This window comes from Coregonus clupeaformis, chromosome 26, assembly GCF_020615455.1.
Source record: "Coregonus clupeaformis isolate EN_2021a chromosome 26, ASM2061545v1, whole genome shotgun sequence".
NCBI lineage: Eukaryota > Metazoa > Chordata > Actinopteri > Salmoniformes > Salmonidae > Coregonus > Coregonus clupeaformis.
The window spans coordinates 35496798-35511686 of NC_059217.1; the positions used below are offsets into that span (position 1 = coordinate 35496798).

General features: G+C 48.6%; 1 protein-coding gene across 1 annotated transcript in view; it reads left to right on the forward strand.

Moving 5' to 3' along the window:
- LOC121540720 (protein inscuteable homolog) overlaps positions 1 to 14889 on the forward strand; it is a 117015-nt gene that overhangs the window by 78177 nt on the left and 23949 nt on the right. Inside the window, exon 3 of the mRNA XM_041849767.2 lies at positions 10459 to 10807. Coding sequence (XP_041705701.1) covers positions 10459 to 10807 — 349 coding nt within the window. The remainder of the gene's footprint in view (positions 1 to 10458; positions 10808 to 14889) is intronic.

Genomic DNA, 14889 nt, shown 5'->3' on the forward strand with positions numbered 1-14889 from the left:
AAATAGGTCTAGGCACAATAATGTATTGCACGTTTAATTTAACTGATCCATTTGGCCATATGTTCAACTTAAATTAATTGACACAAAACGTAAACAAAAGTATTCACTGTGAACGTTGATAAATGTAAGCCATTCATATGAAATATATGTGCAGCGCTTTGTTTTAAGCATCAATATATAAAAACCAGTTCTTATTTTCTTGCTCAAACTGCGAGCAGCACCTGTCAAACTGTAATATTTTGCAAAACATAGGGATGTCAATACTAGGTCGTTCGCGAACGAACAGCTTTTACATTTTTTATTTGTACATATATTTTTGGTGAACGTCGGGAACCTAATTGCATCTGTGGAAGAGGCGTTCATTTGTCTCCCTGATTTGCATACTGCAATACTGCTTTTAGAGCGCCAGAGGATTATCAGTAAATTATAAAAACATTCTCTGAAGATTGCGATTCCTCACTGCAGGAACAATAAGTAGTGGGGAGAGAGCCTCATTCTGTTCTATGCTAAAAATGTGCATGGTGTTAAAAATATATATTTTTAAATGCAAGTAATCTAATTTCGTCAGGTAAAATGTAATTAAACTGACATTTCACGATCTGACAATGGTAGGCAAACTTTTAGGCTTTACATTAGAAATGTGCATGTGTGTGTGTCTCTTCACAGTCCACACTGTTCCATTAGGTGTCTTTTTATCTGTTTTTTAAATCTGATTCTACTTTTTATCTAATTTTACTGCTTGCATCAGTTACCTGATGTGGAATAGAGTTCCATGTAGCCATGGCTCTACGTAGTACTGTGCGCCTCCCATAGTCGGTTCTTGACTTGGGGATTGTGAAGAGACCTATTTGTATTTTGTATTTATTATGGATCCCCATTAGCTGCTGCGAAGGCAGCAGCTACTCTTTCTGGGGTCCAGCAATATTAAGGCAGTTATACAATTTTAAAAACATTACAATATATTCATAACAGATTTCACAACACAAGTTAAGTGTGTGCCCTCAGGCCCCTACTCCACTACCACATATCTACAACACAAAATCCATGTGTACGTGTGTGTATAGTGCGAATGTTATTATGTGTGTGTGAATGTGTCTGTGCCTATGTTTGTGTTGGTTCACAGTCCCCGCTGTTCCATAAGTTGTATTTTTATCTGTTTTTTTTTACATCTGATTCTACTGCTTGCATCAGTTACCTGATGTGGAATAGAGTTCCATGTAGTCATGGCTCTATGTAGTACTGCGCGCCTTCCATAGTCTGTTCTAGACTCTTGTGGCGTATGCATGGGTGTCTGAGCTGTGTGCTAGTCATTTAAACAGACAGCTCGGTGCTTTCAACATGTCAATACCTCTCACCAATACAAGTAGTGATGAAGTCAATCGCTCCTGCACTTTGAGCCAGGAGAGATTGATATTCATATTATTAATGTTTGCTCTCTGTGTACATCCAAGGACCAGCCATGCTGCCCTGTTCTGAGCCAATTGCAATTTTCCTAAGTCCCTCTTTGTGGCACCTGACCACACGACTGAACAGTAGTTCAACAAAACTTGAGCCTGTAGGACCTGCCTTGTTGATAATGCTGTTAAGAAGGTAGAGCTGTGCTTTATTATGGACAGACTTCTCCCCATCTTAGCTACTGTTGTATCAATATGTTTTGACCATGACCGTTTACAATCCAGGGTTACTCCAAACATTTTAGTCACCTCAACTTGATCAATGTCCACATTATTTATTATAAGATTTAGTTGAGGTTTATGGAATGATTTGTCCCAAATACAATACTTTTAGTTTTTGAAATATTTAGGACTAACTTATTCCTTGCCACCCATTCTGAAACTAACTGCAGCTCTTTGTTAAGTGCTGCAGTCATTTCAGTCGCTGTAGTAGCTGACGTGTATAGTGTTGAGTCATCCACATATATAGACACACTTTACTCAAAGCCAGTGGCATATCGTTAGTAAAGATTGAGAAAAGTAAGGGGCCTAGACAGCTGCCCTGTCCTTATTCTACCTGGATTATGTTGGAGAGGCTTCCATTAAAGAACACCCTCTGTGTTCTGTTAGACAGGTAACTCTTTATCCACAATATAGCAGGGGATGTAAAGGCATAACACATACGTTTTTCCAGCAGCAGACTATGATTGATAATGTCAAAAGCTGCACTGAAGTCTAACAAAACAGCCCCACAATCTTTTTATCATCAATTTCTCTCAGCCAATCATCAGTCATTTGTGTAAGTGCCGTGCTTGTTGAATGTCCTTCCCTATAAGTGTGCTGAAAGTCTGTTGTCAATTTGTTTACAGTTAAATAGCATTGTATCTGGTCAAACACAATTTTTTCCAAAACTTTTCTAAGGGTTGGTAACAGGATGATTGGTTGGCTATTTGAGCCAGTAAAAGGGGCTTTACTATTCTTGGGTAGTGGAATTACTTTTGCTTCCTTCCAGTCCTGAGGGCACACACTTTCTAGTAGGCTTAGATTGAAGATATGGCAAATAGAAGTGGCAATATCGTCTGCTATTATCCTCGACAATTTTCCATCGAAGTTGTCAGACCCCGGTGGCTTGTCATTGATGATAGACAAAAATAATGTTTTCACCTCTTCCACACTCACTTTGCGGAATTCAAAATTACAGTGGCTTGTCTTTCATAATTTGATCAGTTATACTTGGATGTGTAGTGTCAGCATTTGTTGCTGGCATGTCATGCCTAAGTTTGCTAATCTTGCCAATGAAAAAAGCATTAAAATAATTGGCAATATCAGTGGGTTTTGTGATGAATGAGCCATCTGATTCAATGAATGATGGAGCTGAGTTTGCATTTTTGCCCAAAATGTAATTTAAGGTTCTCCAAAGCTTTTTACTATCATTCTTTATATCGTTTATCTTTGTTTTATAGTATAGTTTCTTCTTATTTTTATTCAGTTTAGTCACAGTACGTTTGCCAATCGTTTGTGCAGCCAGACTTATTTGCCACTCCTTTTGCCTCATCCCTCTCAACCTATACATTTTTCAATTCCGCTTCAACCCACAGGGATTTATCAGTTTTCTTAATGGGTGCATGCTTATTAGTAACTGGAATAAGCAATTTCATAGATTGTGTCAAGTGCAGCTTCTGGTTGCTCCTCATTACACACCACAGACAAAAAAATATTTTTTACATCAACAACATAGGAATCACTACGAAACCTATTGTATGACCTCTTGTACACTATAATGTGAATGTTATCTGTTACTAGCAAGTTATTGATTTCATGAACCTTGTTTCTTAAGCTACATATGTTTACGTGGGCTATTTTTAGCACTTTTCTGGGATGCTTGATTGTTTTCATTGCTTTACTGGGAAGCTTAGCAGAAGTAGACATGCTCATGTTATTTATGTTAGTGCAGGGTGAGCTGCACACAGTGGACTTCCTACTAGCGCACACCGTCTCAGTGCTAACAGTATAACTCTGGTTCATAGGCACATGATTACTGCGTACAATAGCTGTAGGATCAGCAGAGGCACTCAGGGCAGTTAGAGGGACATAAATTAGGTTACGTACATTGTGTATACCAATGGGATAATGTACATTTGCTGAAGCATTATGACAACTCAGCGACACAATGGTAGGGATTAACTGAGTTGGGCATGGGTCATTGATAAGTCATTGTCTCAAGTCAGCCTTATAATGCTGTGAAAGGATCCGGGATCCCAAATTATTTGGGTTGATCACATCCTCCTTATAAAACGTGTTTTGTTTCCAAAAGGTATCGAAATTGTCAACAAAGGTTACACCCATTGAGCTGCAATAATCATGTAGCCAGTTGTGAAGAGAAAGAATCCTGCTAAAGCGTTCAATGCCACGATACAGAAAATTGTTACTATCTCACCATGTAAAATGTCAGATTCACACAGGACTAAAATTATGGATGTGGTACAGTTCTTGTTTTCTTGCACGAGAACAAAACACCGTAATTTTAGTCTCGTCTGAATCTGCCATGTCGGTAATTTTTACTTGGCGGGAAGGTTATTATTCTAGCCCCTAAAACCTACAATTTTTCGGCAAACTCCAAGGTTCTCTGATAATACTTATCCTGTGCAAATCAACATCCCTGTGTTTTGAGGGATATTACATAACAGGTGCTGCACAAAGTTTGAGTAAGAACATGTGAAAAAATGTATGCTTTAAACAAAGTGCTATGGACGTAGCCTACAGATGAAGGATCTGTCTTGTCATATATCAACTTTTACAGTGTCTATTTCTCTTTTAAAAAATTAAGCAGATGATATTGTGCCAATGAATTGATAAGTTGCCAAATACGTCAGTTAATTAAATGTCTGCATACAGTTCATGATTCTTATTGATATCATTTTAACTTTCTCCGAACTGAAAGCCAATATTAGGCTATCCCTAGACAAGTTGAAATATCTTCACGCCTAGAACAGCCTCCAGGCTTCCATCATAACGGTACATTTTGAAAGAGAGAAAACATTTTTTTACAGGGGGGCAGTTTCGTAAATCGAATCCAGTCCAAATCGTCCTCTGGAAAAACAGACATGCTGTGGTAATAATGACATAACCAATGTTTCTATAGTAATATAGTAATCCGGTGCGAATAGGGTTTAGTGATTTTTATATAGAATTACAGGGAGGATGACCCTTAATGAATCCTCCCCCTTTTCATGTATCTCAGCCCATAGTTTTCCAGGCTCCGGTAGCTGGCTGACACCAGGGCCCTATCTCTCCAGCACTGTATTTCTGTCAATTCGTCTTTGAGTGTGTTTACTCTCAAACCACTGTGCAAATGACTCTCCCTGGTCCCCCAGGTGACTCTCCCTGGTCCCCCCAGCCTCCAGAAGAGAGCGACGCCTCATCTTCACAGTCCCCAGTCAATGATAACACAGCTGCGGGCATGGTAGACCCTGTCCTTAGCCTCGAATGTAAATATTTGTTATCTCCTGCAAACTAGAGTGGGCTATTTCACCCCTGTTTGGAAAAGAAACCTATTATAACAATGATTTGCTTCAGCGGAGGGAGGGTCGTTTTACTGGAGATTTTGTATGTGTACATTTTTGTCATTCTGGAAAGGAGTTTTTTTATTCTTACGCTGTGTCTTTGGGCCATAGTGGGTTTTTAAGCAAATCACAGACTGTTCATTGATCACATTTCCTGAATGAACCTTAGAATAACTTCAGATCACATGATGATAATCACAAATTGTAGCAGGATGTCACGATCGTCTGAAGGAGCGGACCAATACGCAGCGCGTGGAGTGAACATGATGACTTTATTTAATTAAAGCAACCACGAAAAAACAACAAATGACGATACGTGAAGTCCTCTGTGACACCGACAGAACATACAACACTGGACAGAATAACCCACCAAAAAAGGACCAAGCAGCGCGTCCAGGAGCAAAGGGTCTGGACATGGGAGGAACTGTTGGACGGTAAAGGGTCCTGGACGTGGGAAGAAATCCTGGACGGCATGGATCGCCGTCCATGGAGCGAAACAGAAGAGAAGGGACGGATTCAGTGGGCTACCAGGTCAAGGGGGCTACTGGGTAAAGCAGGGAAGGAAGGTGTTGAGGCACGGCGTGAGGTACTGGGGTGTGTAACCAGTTCGGTCCGGCCCGTTCCTAGTCCCGAGGTGCAGCCAGTAGTGTGTGTTCCCCGTACGGTACGGCCTGTTCCGGTCCCTCGCACTAAGTGTAAGGTGCGCGTCGCCAGCCCGGTTCGGCCTGTTCCTGCCATACGCACCAAGTATGCGGTGCGCGTCGCCAGCTCAGCCCGGCCTGTTCCTACTCCACGCACCAGGGATACGGTGCGCTCGCCAGCCCAGCCCGGCCTGTTCCTACTCCACGCACCAGGGATACGGTGCGCCGCCAGCCCAGCCCGGCCTGTTCCTACTCCACGCACCAGGGATACGGTGCGCTTCGCCAGCCCGGCCCGGCCTGTTCCGGCCACTCGCACCAGGGATACGGTGCGCGTCGCCAGCCCCGCCCGGCCTGTTCCTGCTCTCCGCACTAGGCGTGAGGTGAGTCCCCAGGGTCCAGCATGCCCTGTTCCGGCTCCCCGCACTAGGGCGTTATGGGAGTCCCCAGGGTCCAGCATGCCCTGTTCCGACTCCCCGCACTAGCCCTGAGATGCGTGTCCTCAGCCCGGTACCTCCAGTTCCGGCACCACGCATCAGGCCTACGGTGCGTCCCCAGGGCCAAGCATGCCCTGTTGCTGCTTCCCGCACTAGCCCTGAGATGCGTGTCCTCAGCCCGGTACCTCCAGTTCCGGCACCACGCATCAGGCCTACGGTGCGTCCCCAGGGTCCAGCATGCCCTGTTGCTTCTCCCCGCACTAGCCCTGAGATGCGTGTCCTCAGCCCGGTACCTCCTGTTCCGGCACCACGCACCAGGCCTACGATGCGCCTCAGACGGCCAGAGTCTGCCGTCTGCCCAACGGGGCCTGAACTGCCCGTCTGCCCAAAGCCTGCAAAGCCGCCCGTCTGCCATGAGCCATCAGAGCCTTCCGCCAGACAGGATCAGCCAGAGCCTTCTGCCAGACAGGATCAGCCAGAGCCTTCTGCCAGACAGGATCAGCCAGAGCCTTCCGCCAGACCGGAGCCGCTAGAGCCTTCCGCCAGACAGGATCAGCCAGAGCCTTCCGCCAGACAGGATCAGCCAGAGCCTTCTGCCAGACAGGATCAGCCAGAGCCTTCTGCCAGACAGGATCAGCCAGAGCCTTCCGCCAGACAGGATCAGCCAGATCCGTCAGTCGGCCATGAGCAGCCAGATCCGTCAGTCGGCCATGAGCAGCCAGATCCGTCAGCCAGCCATGAGCAGCCAGATCCGTCAGCCAGCCATGAGCAGCCAGATCCGTTAGCCAGCCATGAGCAGCCAGATCCGTTAGCCAGCCATGAGCAGCCAGTTCCGTCAGCCTGCCATGAGCCGTCCAGCCAGGATCCGCCAGAGCCGTCCAGCCAGGATCCGCCAGAGCCGTCCAGCCGGGGATCCGCCAGAGCCGTCCAACCGGGATCCGTCAGAGCCGTCCAGCCAGGATCCGCCAGCCAGCCAGGATCCGCCAGAGCCAGCCAGCCAGGATCCGCCATTTAGTCAGGTGCTGCCCCTTAGCTCGGTGTTGCTCCTTATCCTGTTGCTGTCCCTTATCCTGGTGCTGTCCCTTAGCCTGGTACTGCCCCTTAGTCCGGTACTGCCCCTTAGTCCGGTACTGCCCGTAGTCCGGTGCTGCCCCCTTAGTCCGGTGCTGCCCCTTAGCCCGGTGCTGCCCCTTGTCCCGGTGCTGCCCCTTATCCCGGTGCTGCCCCCTTATCCCGGTGCTGCCCCTTAGGCCGATGCTGCCCCTTAGTCCGGTGTTGCCCCTTAGTCCAGGTGGGGTTAGTTGGAGGGTGGTCATTGGGAGGAGGCTACCGAAGCAGGTTGTGACTGTGGTGGGGTGGGGATCACGACCGGGGCCAGAGCCGCCACCGTGGACAGACGCCCACCCAGACCCTCCCCTAGTCCTGATATTGGTGCGCCCGGAGTTCGCACCTTTAGGGGGGGGTACTGTGACACTCTGGCTCCATGGACTTTGATATTTGAGCCAGGGTTGTTCATTGTCATTGGTTTGGGTGTATTTCATTTGGTGGTGTTGGGGATGGGTGAGTTTCATTTTGTTTGTGTCTAGTGGTGATTGGTCTATGACTCCCAATCGGAGGTAACGAGTGTCAGCTGTCGGCTCGTTATCTCTGATTGGGAGCCATATATATTCTGTGTGTTTTCTCCTTTGTTTTGTGGGTTATTGTTCCAGTGTTCCATGTTTCTGTCAGTGTTACAGAGGACTTCACTATCGTCATTTGTTGTTTTTCGTGGTTGCTTTATTAAATAAAGTCATTATGTTCACTCCACACGCTGCGTATTGGTCCGCTCCTTCAGACGATCGTGACACAGGAATTATATATAGTCAGCAAACTTTAGGCTGATCATTGCCAGCATTAGATGTAAACATGGCATGAGTATTGCACTTGACATCCAAACGTGGACAAACATTTTATTTTTTGTTTTTCTTATACAAAAATGAGTCATGTTCACCTGGTGAAATGTTGCTAGGGCATCTATGGCTTGTGAAACAAATGGTGGGCAATTAAATCCCCTGACCCTTCCAATCTCCCTGTCACCTGTGACACATGACAAATTAGTGCCCACCGTCGAGAGGGGGACCCAGGTGGGATGCTGCTCACCTGATTGCTGGGGTGACCTACTGGGTTGCAGTTTTCAGCAGCCATGGCTGTGTCGTGTCTGCATCATGAAGATGGGTGCACCATCAGACCATTAGCAGGTGGGCACACAAATACACACAGCTCTCCGGGGCCAATTAGCTAGGGACACTATCTGCATCCACAGCTCTATCTGGACCATCAAAGGAAACATTTTATTTTTAACTTTTGTATGACAAGGTGCAGCAGAAATGAAAAGTTCACATGAGGAAAAAAGGCCCAGCTCTTGAGTTGAGAGAGTGAGAGCTGCTTTATTTTCCTCAAGAGCTGCTCCTATTTTCCTCATGTCTCTCCCAATGGATGAAATCAATCACATGATACTTATTGAGAGTGTGACCTTTGACCTTGAGAGTACCACCCCTGTTAATTAGGAAGCAATGGAGAGCCTCTCTCCTCTCCAAATTGAGTGGGTTTGTGGGATAGGTATTTGAACTGGTGAACCTCATTACTATGGATGATGTCTGAGATCTCTACCTACAGCTTATTTACCATAATGCATCCCCACATCATCCCAACTCTGCACTGAGGAGAAGAGTGGAAGGGTGGTGGAGATGTCGATTCTCCAAGTGCGAGAGTAGAGTTCTGATTTTTATTTGGTTGACATGGCTTGGTTTATATGTGTGTTTGTGTGTGTGTGAGAGAGAGAGCGAGCGAGCGAGAGAGAGAAAGGGTTGAGAAAAAGGGAGAGAAGGGGAGAGAGAAAGAGAGAGAATGGGAGCGAGAAAGGGAGAGAGAGAGAGAAAGGGATTATGCCTATAGTTGTGTATAGTTGTTTTAACCATTATCTCTTATCAAACTGTACATATTCTAATAGCCATATTCCAATGGGGATATATTCAGTTACGTCTCTTTGGATGATGACTCATTTCAGTCCTCCTAAAACAATAGTCTGGGGAAATAAGATACCTCACCACTGCTGACCTCATAAAACCAATGGATGATTTTTTTTAGTAAACAGACACTCAATACTGGCTAATATTTTGAAATACTCTCGATTGGAATTGTGCCTTCTCAATGGCGTAACGATGTTTACCTAGGTCTGTGTTAAAAGCTGAAACTCGATACGTGCGCAAAGACAGGAGAAAGGTGATGTTCGTTCATAAGGGGCAATAAAAATCATGGCCAGAGAATAGATAATCATTACCATGGTCCCTACCGCAATTCAGCTCTGAAAAAGGCAGGCTTTGACTATTGAAATTTGATTTTTGTTTGTTTATAAGTGGCACATTATGAAGCTTCCTTTTGTGACCGAATGAGAATGGGGTATTATTAGAGATCTCTGTCAACACAAGAGGCAGAGATTCCATCCTGATGCAATATCCAGTTTTACCCGTTGACTCTGTATTTTCCATGGATGCCAGATAGCCTGAGTTTAGCGTAGATTAGAATATAGATTGGTGAACCTCCACCCCCTTGTTTACTCAAAGCAGAGGAGGGTGTTGTAGCGATCGACCTCTCAGCCTCCTTAACGCTGGGTTGATTTCACTCATCCAGGGAAACCTCCCAGGAAGCCTCCAGTAAGCCCACATTCATTAGGTTCAATAAACCTGAAGAGAAATAAGTGTTTGGTCTGTTCGACCCAGTGGATAATGCAGTCTCTCCACCATGGTGAAATTATAGGTTTGACTAACGATTCCTAACACCACCAGTTATTGGTGGGTAATTGACCTCACTCCCACACTATTGATTTTGAGATCCCTGGGTTATTCATTTAAAAACTAGGCTGCTGTTGGGGAAAGCAAATAAAGGCTAGTGCAGAAATGATGAGATCTCATTTCATGGGCAGTTAACTAGATGTTGTGTATGGATATGTAAGAGTCAACTTGGTCTCACAAGAAACATAAACAATGTCCGATTCGCAATAGCCTATTTTACAGTAAATGCAAGATGCAAAATTTTAGGATAAGGTTAGGTTTAGGCATGCTAGCGAATGGTTAATGCAATGGTTAGGCTAAAGGTTAGAAAACAAAAACACCTGGATTCGAACCGTATCGGCCCGTGTGAGGATATTCCAGTATGCTTGTTTCATTAGAGTAGCGATATTGGGACAAGTTACAAATATGTCTCAATGCTGTCATCTCTGTTATGACCACCCAAAGTAAATGTACATGCTCTAAACTCATCTTACCTGTGTGTGTGTGTGTACTGTATCATGTGTGTGTATGTGCATGTGTATGTGTGTATCTGTACGCACGTGTGTGGGTATGTGCAGCAGGATGCACTCGCTCCAGGTGGACTCGGTGCAGCGCTGGATGGAGGACCTGCGTCACATGACAGAGGTGGAGTGCATGTGTGTTCTGCAGGCCAAGGCCATTGGCGTGGAGGAGGATGCCCAGGGCGAGCTCATCGTGGCCACGGGGGACCATGTGGCCCGCGACAACCTGCAGACGCTGCTGCGGCGGGCGCTGGTGGTCAGCACGGAGCTGGGCAAGATGTTCCAGCGGCTGGAGAAGGGCCGCTGGCAGCGGGTCCACAGCACGGCCGTCCGGGCCAACTGCCACGTGCGCTCGCTGGTGCACGAGTATAGCGCCGCCCGCAACACCCCCTCGGAGATGCAGAAGGTAAGAATGGAGGGAGAGGTGGACTGGTCTGGGTTGGAGGGCGGAGGATGGAGGGAGAGGTGGACTGGTCTGGGTGGGAGGGCGGAGGATGGAGGGAGAGGTGGACTGGTCTGGGTGGGAGGGCGGAGGATGGAGAGAGAGGTGGACTGGTCTGGGTGGGAGGGCGGAGGATGGAGGGAGAGGTGGACTGGTCTGGGTGGGAGGGCGGAGGATGGAGGGAGAGGTGGACTGGTCTGGGTGGGAGGCGGAGGATGGAGAGAGAGGTGGACTGGTCTGGGTGGGAGGGCGGAGGATGGAGGGAGAGGTGGACTGGTCTGGGTGGGAGGGCGGAGGATGGAGGGAGAGGTGGACTGGTCTGGGTGGGAGGGCGGAGGATGGAGAGAGAGAGGTGGACTGGTCTGGGTGGGAGGGCGGAGGATGGAGGGAGAGGTGGACTGGTCTGGGTGGGAGGGCGGAGGATGGAGGGAGAGGTGGACTGGTCTGGGTGGGAGGGCGGAGGATGGAGAGAGAGGTGGACTGGTCTGGGTGGGAGGGCGGAGGATGGAGGGAGAGGTGGACTGGTCTGGGTGGGAGGGCGGAGGATGGAGGGAGAGGTGGACTGGTCTGGGTGGGAGGGCGGAGGATGGAGAGAGAGGTGGACTGGTCTGGGTGGGAGGGCGGAGGATGGAGGGAGAGGTGGACTGGTCTGGGTGGGAGGGCGGAGGATGGAGGGAGAGGTTGACTGGGCTGAGTGGGCATGCAGAGTAGGGATTAATATTTTCCTGAAAATCTACCACGTTTCAATACCGGGAATAATTCAAATTTATCAAGAGAGTCCCTGGAAATACTGCAAAAATCTGGAGTGCCCATTTAAAGCAGTTCAAAACCAAGATATCATCACTATGCCAGGGTTAAATAAGAGGAGCACTGCGTCACATTGTTGGCTTGGCTGCGCAACTATGTCAAGATTTCAGGGCAAATTAAACTGATATTTAGTAATAATAGAGTAACTATCTTTGATCGCTAATTACATTGTTAATTAATTCAGCACATTTCAGCAGGAGGCTATCTCGACACAGAGCGCACCCCGAGTATAGCGTTGTCGAATCATACAAACTTTATAACAGCAGTCAAACAAAAGTCAAATGACCAAAGTTGCTAAGTTTGCTAGATAACCTCCTTCAACGAATGACAGAATATCTCCTATATTTGGCAAAATCGAGTTGATGATTATACAGATAGCAGAGCAGCTCATGAATACGGGGAGATGAAGAGTGGAAATTGTTTAAATATCAAGGTATCTTAACGGGCACCAACTCTGTTTTAAAAAATATCCATATCTACTCTCATACCGTTTGTTGATAACACATTCTCTACTGAAACTCTCATATTGTCAAGGGCTGATGTAAATGTGGTTTTGGGAGTCAGGCGCAGGACACTGAAGCTTAGTCCAACAGACTTTACTAGTAAACACTAGGCGAAATACAAACAACGGCCTCAAACAAAACAGAGGCGAGCGATTACGCAAACTGTGCGTAAACTACAAAAACAAACACAGAGAAAACACGCAGCACCAACGGACAGGCGTACAATAACACACAACCTAACCAACACAAAGCAGGCAACTTATAGGACACATAATCAGACACAAACGGACACAGGTGCAATAGACAGACAAAACCAATCTAACATCGAAACATCTAACGATGGCAGCTAGTACTCCGGGGACGGCGAACGCCAAAGCCTGCCCGAGCAAGGAGGAGGAGCAGCCTCGGCAGAATCCGTGACAGTACCCCCCTGGAGCCGCGCGCCAACCCCGGCCTCGGGGACGACCAGGAGGACGCGGAGCCGGGCGCGTGGGATGACCACGGTGGAACTCCGTCAGGAGAGATGGATCTAGGATATCCCTCCTAGGCACCCAGCACCGTTCCTCCGGACCGTACCCCTCCCACTCCACGAGATACTGGAGACCCCCCATCCGACGTCTCGAGTCCAAGATGGTCCTGACCGTGTACGCCGGAGCTCCCTCGATGTCCAGTGGGGGCGGAGGGGTCTCTCCTATCTTACCTTCCTGGAGTGGACCAGCTACCACCGGCCTGAGAAGAGACACATGGAACGAGGGGTTAATATTCTTATAATCAATAGGCAGTTGTAACCTGTAACACACCTCGTTCAATCTCCTCAGGACTTTAAAAGGCCCCACAAACCGCCGACCCAGCTTCCGGCAGGGCAGGCGGAGGGGCAGGTTTCGAGTCGAGAGCCAGACTCGATCTCCCGGTGCGTACACCGGACCCTCACTGCGGTGGCGATCGGCGCTCGCCTTCTGTCGACGGATGGCCCGCTGCAGATGGACATGAGCAGCGTTCCACGTCTCCTCCGAGCGCCGGATCCACTCATCCACCGCAGGAGCCTCAATCTGGCTCTCGTGCCATGGTGCCAGAACCGGCTGATACCCTAACACACACTGGAAAGGGGTTAGATTGGTGGAGGAGTGGCGGAGAGAGTTTTGTGCCATCTCTGCCCAGGGGATATACCTTGACCACTCCTCCGGCCGGCCCTGGCAATAGGACCTCAGAAACCTACCCACATCCTGGTTGACTCGTTCTACCTGCCCATTGCTCTCTGGGTGGTAACCCGAGGTAAGGCTCACCGAGACCCCCAAGCGTTCCATGAACGCCCCCCAGACTCTGGAGGTGAACTGGGGACCTCGGTCAGACACTATATCCTCGGGAACCCCATAGTGCCGGAAAACGTGGGTAAAGAGGGCCTCAGCGGTCTGTAGGGCAGTAGGGAGACCCGGCATTGGGAGCAGACGACAGGCCTTAGAAAACCGATCCACAACGACCAAAATGGTGGTATTCCCCTGGGAGGGGGGAAGGTCGGTCACAAAATCCACCGAGAGGTGGGACCATGGTCGTTGTGGAACGGGCAGGGGATGTAACTTTCCCCTGGGCAGGTGTCTAGGCGCCTTACACTGGGCGCACACCGAGCAGGAGGAGACATAAACCCTCACATCCCTAGCTAACGTTTGCCACCAGTATTTCACGCTAAGGCAGTGCACTGTCCGGCCAATACCTGGATGTCCAGAGGAGGGTGATGTATGAGCCCAATAAATAAGGCGATCACGAACCTCGAGCGGAACGTACGTCCGCCCCACAGGACACTCTGGGGGAGTAGGTACGCAATGCCCGCTCGATCTCCCCATCGACCTCCCACACCACCGGAGCCACCAGACAAAACTCCGGCAGTATGGGAGTAGGCTCAATGGACCTCTCCTCTGTGTCATACCGCCGGGACAGGGCGTCTGCCTTACCGTTCTGGGACCCTGGGATGTATGTGATCTTAAAAACAAACCGGGTCAGGAACATGTTCCACCTAGCCTGACGAGGGTTTAATCTCCTAGCTGCCCGGATGTACTCCAGGTTACGGTGGTCAGTCAGAATGAGGAAAGGGTGTTGAGCCCCCTCAAGCCAATGCCTCCACACCTTTAGGGCCTGAACCACAGCTAACAGCTCCCTGTCCCCTACGTCATAATTACGCTCCGCCGGGCTGAGCTTCTTAGAGAAGAACGCACAGGGGCGGAGTTTAGGTGGCGTGCCGGACCGTTGCGACAGAACTGCCCCAATACCGGCCTCGGACGCGTCTACCTCAACTTGGAATGGTAAAGCGGGGTCCGGATGCGCCAGCACCGGGCCGAAGTGAACAGGTTCTTAAGTTTAACAAATGCCCTGTCCGCTTCAGCTGACCACTGCAACGCACCGGGCCCCCCTTTAGCAGGGACGTAATGGGAGCTGCCACCTGTCCAAAGCCCCGGATAAACCTCCGGTAGTAATTAGCAAAACCCAAAAACTGCTGCACCTCTTTTACAGTGGTTGGAGTTTGCCAATTACGCACGGCCGACACACGGTCAACCTCTATCTTCACACCAGACGCGGACAATCGATAACCCAAAAAGGAGATGGACTCCTGGAAAAACAAGCATTTCTCTGCCTTGACATACAAGTCATGCTCCAACAGCCTCCTCAACACTCGGCGCACCAGGGCTACATGCTCGGCTCCTGTAGAAGAGTACACTAGGATGTCGCCGATGTATACTACCACAC